General features: G+C 46.1%; 1 protein-coding gene across 2 annotated transcripts in view; it reads left to right on the top strand.

Moving 5' to 3' along the window:
* The window catches only part of Mfsd4b (major facilitator superfamily domain containing 4B), a 9375-nt gene extending 6142 nt beyond the window's left edge, over window positions 1-3233 (top strand). For both annotated transcript variants that reach the window (XM_021174693.2, XM_029482885.1), the window contains exon 4: window positions 329-3233. In XM_021174693.2, coding sequence (XP_021030352.1) covers window positions 329-1530 — 1202 coding nt within the window. In that variant the 3' untranslated portion in view covers window positions 1531-3233. The remainder of the gene's footprint in view (window positions 1-328) is intronic.
* Window positions 3234-4041: the final 808 nt, after the last annotated feature.

The following is a 4041-nucleotide window of genomic DNA, read 5'->3' as shown; positions in this document are numbered from 1 at the left end:
CCCTCTCCCTCTCCCTCTCCCTCTCCCTCCCTCCCTTGTAAGTAGATAGGTGTGTTATTTCAGTATGTCCCTCAGTGTGGTGTTAGCACATGCTATGAAAAGCCTTTGCTAATGTGCCTGGCTCTAGAGGGCAGTGGTTTACCAGCTGATAGATTCTGTATGTTAGGAGGAGATGCTGTGATGCACAGTCTGCGGGTGATCATGGGTCAGAGCTCCTTAAGTGAAGCCTTCCTGGTTATAGGTAGTGTCAGCTTCCCTTTTGTTCTTAAGTAGCAATGTAGTGTTCTCACTAAATGATTGTTAATTCAATCATTTCCTTTGTTGGTAGGTGGAAATGTCCTCATCTTGGATCTCTGGGGGGACAAAGGACCCCCACATATGCAGGCCTTGCACTTCAGTTTCGCCTTGGGTGCCTTTCTGGCTCCCCTGCTGGCTAAATTGGCCTGGGGTACAACAGCATCTGCTCAGAATCACACCAAGCCCCAGTCTGACCTTTCAGCCTTGAACCAATCCTTTGAAGCCACCTCTGTGTTTGCGGTACCCGATGACAAGAATCTGCTGTGGACATATGCTTCTATTGGCACCTATGTTTTAGTAGTTTCTGTCTTTCTGTTTGGTCTATTTTGTAAGAAACATTCAAGGCAAACAAAATCCGCAGCATCTGCTCAGGGAGCTCGAAGGGCTAAATATCACAGGGCCCTGCTATGCCTGCTCTTCCTCTTCTTCTTCTTCTATGTGGGAGCTGAGGTGACCTACGGCTCTTTTGTATTCTCCTTCGCTACCACCCATGTTGGCATGGAAGAGAGCAAGGCAGCTGGCTTGAACTCCATCTTCTGGGGAACCTTTGCAGCCTGCAGGGGCCTGGCCATCTTCTTTGCCACATTCTTACAGCCTGGAACCATGATTGTGTTGTGTAACATTGGCAGCCTGGCATCATCTTTCTTTCTGGTACTTTTTGACAAGAGCCCTCTTTGTCTCTGGATNGCGACTTCTGTGTATGGAGCCTCAATGGCAGCCACGTTTCCCAGCGGCATCTCCTGGATTGAGCAGTACACCACCTTAACTGGGAAATCTGCAGCATTCTTTGTAATTGGCGCTGCCCTGGGAGAAATGGCCATTCCTGCAGTGATCGGAATTCTTCAGGGACACTACCCAGATCTGCCAGTAGTTCTGTACACATGTCTGGGCTCAGCCATATTCACAGCTGTTTTATTTCCTGTGATGTATAAATTAGCCACCTTACCCCTGGAATGCCAGCACAAAGGAACAAGGAAGAGCGAGGACCAGAAAGCTCTGCTCTCCAGCTCTGAGCTACAGGACTGTGAGGAGGAGAACGAGGAGGACGATGCAGAGAAGTGGAACGAGATGGATTTTGAAGTGGTTGAAATGGGTGATCCAGTTCAGGAGTCTGCAAGGGAGACTTCTAGAGAAGAGGGCTCCAGTCAGGTCCTTCCGGATGGACTGATTGCTGAGCCCCTTTCAGCCAACAGCAGTAATTCTCTTGTGAATCATCAGGACAAAAGGGATTAACACGAATTGGCTTACCATTGGACACCATTCAGGGCAGAGCTCTGGCTGACTTTGAGCATGCTCTTGCACTTGAAATTTGTGTCTGATCATTTGGAGTGTTTCGAATTCTCAGTCTTCTGTAAATTACCGTTCGTTGTTGTGCACTGGGATCTTGTTAGGAGACTGTTTTGTAGTCTCCACCTTACAGAAGGTGTTGGTGTGTGAAGAGCTGGGTAGTGTGCCAGGGGTCAGCACTGTAGAAAATGAGCTGATTTGCTGAGCAAAGACCTGTGCTGTGCAGTCACACCCCGACACGAGCCAGTTGTCATGACAAAGAGCATCTTTGGAGATGGGAAGATAGTTTTCTTTTACCCTCTGTGTAGGGTTGAACTGAAAAATACTGTTGACTATTTATTCCTGTGAGAACACACATAGGCTATGCTTCCTCCCTGACTTCATGTTCAGCTCTGACAAAAGCCTCCTGTGATTCTAGAAATGCAATGAGATTATTTTTAACCTCCAGGGATTGTGTTTGTTTTGTTTCTTGAGTCTTTTATAGTCCAGGCTGGCCTGGAATTTACTAAGTAGGCCAGGTTGGCCTCTAACTCACTGTTCTGTTTCTGTCTCCTGAGTTTTGTAATAGAGACGTGTGCCACCATGCATGGTGAAACATGTAAGTTTTAAAGTTGTATCATATTTTTTCTAAAATAGTCCATTCATTTCAAATGTGCAAACCAAAACTGCCGGGTAGCCCTATGAGTGCTGGAGCTCGTGCAATCCTGACGTTTGACAGGCATGGTGTGTAGTGGTACTGATGCGTTCATTGATCTACAACATGACCTTTCCCTTACTCTCAAGGGAATTTTAATTCTTGTTTCCCACACATTTAAGAAAAACCCAAACCATCTTGCCAATCACTCTCATATTCATTGGTACAGCGGTTCATTGCATTTCAGAGATTATAGTATTTTTGCTGACACTTTAAAAAGAGGTTATTTTTATATGCTGTTGTCTGTGTCATTCAGAAAGCATCTGGGGACACGTTGATTTTATATATTATCTTCTTGTCTAGTGCTGTTGACTTGACACAGGGCCTTGCACTTGTTAGTTACTTGCTTTACCAGTGAGCTACATGCCCAGCTCTTGGGTTTTACTTATAGGAGCTGTTTTAAAGTTACTATGTAAGTTGCAGCGGTATGAACGGGTCCTCTGGTGCCCTCAGCCTGCCTCCTTAGCAGAGGCTGGAGCGGGCCTTGCTGTTATAGGATTTGACCCTCACTGGGTTGGGGTATTACATATAGTCTGTAAGCCAAGCTAAACGTTTAGTTTACAGATGAGCCCTCATCTGGTTGTGGTGATCGGAGGACCCATGTCCACCTCCAGGACCACTCCATGAGCTTAAAGTACCTGGAAACCAAATCAAGATGGAAGACAGTGGGATGGCCAAGGATGAGGAGTACAGCTTCACAAGTGTGACAGAGCTAGCCTGGGCCAGCCTTTGGTGACTGTAGTCTGGGCCAGCATTTGGTGACTCTAGTCTGGGCTAGCCTTTGGTGACTCTAGTCTGGGCCAGCCTTTGGTGACTCTAGTCTGGGCCAGCCTTTGGTAAATGACTTGTACCTTTTCTCAAGTTTTATGCTGACCGACAATGAATTGCTACGTGACTGCAATATGTTTGAAATCTCTTACAAAACTTTATGAATTGGTTTTTTTTAAGTGCTTACTTTCCTAAAAAAATTATAATAAAGATTAATATTTTTTTTCTCTGTGTGACTGTTGACTGCTTTGTAGCATCTGTGGAAGTATACCACATGGGTGTCTGGTTCCCAGAGAGGTCAGGAAAAGGGGTCAGCTCCCCTGGAACTGGAGTTACAGACATTGTCAGCGACCATATGGTTGCTGGAATTGAACCCAGGTCTTCTGAAAGAGCAGCCAATGTTCTTAACTGCTGAGCCATCTCTCCAGCCACACAACACATTTCTTGAGTACTACCCATTATTGCCATGGCCACCCTGGTTCAGGTTACTAACACAACACTGGGGTGCTGGGTGAAGAAGCTGGCAGTGGAGATTGTGGCTCCTCCTATACCTGTTGCTCTCACTAGAGATTGGGAATGAGCTTTGTCCTGCTTTAGAGCATGGCATCAGGCAAGCAGTGGTTATTTTGCTAAAAGCACATTCTACCTTCAACACCTACTTTACAGGGCAGAAGATGGCATCAAGGAGAGAGGCATGGTGATAAGAACTTGACATCAAGCTGGGTGGTGGTGGCACATACCTCTTATCCCAGCACTCGAGAGGCAGAGGCAGAACTCTTAGTTTGAGGCCAGCCTGGTCTACAAATAGAGTTCCAAGACAACCAGGTCTGTGACACAGGGAAACCCTATCAGTATAAACCAACTAACCAACCAAAACAACAACAGAAACAAACCTTGACATAGAACTTGAAAATCTAGAGACTGCCATATCTGGGGATCCATCCCATAATCAGCTTCCAAACGCTGACACCATTGCATACACTAGCAAGATTTTG

This window comes from Mus caroli, chromosome 10, assembly GCF_900094665.2.
Source record: "Mus caroli chromosome 10, CAROLI_EIJ_v1.1, whole genome shotgun sequence".
NCBI lineage: Eukaryota > Metazoa > Chordata > Mammalia > Rodentia > Muridae > Mus > Mus caroli.
Note: the sequence above shows the minus strand (reverse complement) of the source record. Positions and strands in the feature narration are given on the sequence as shown.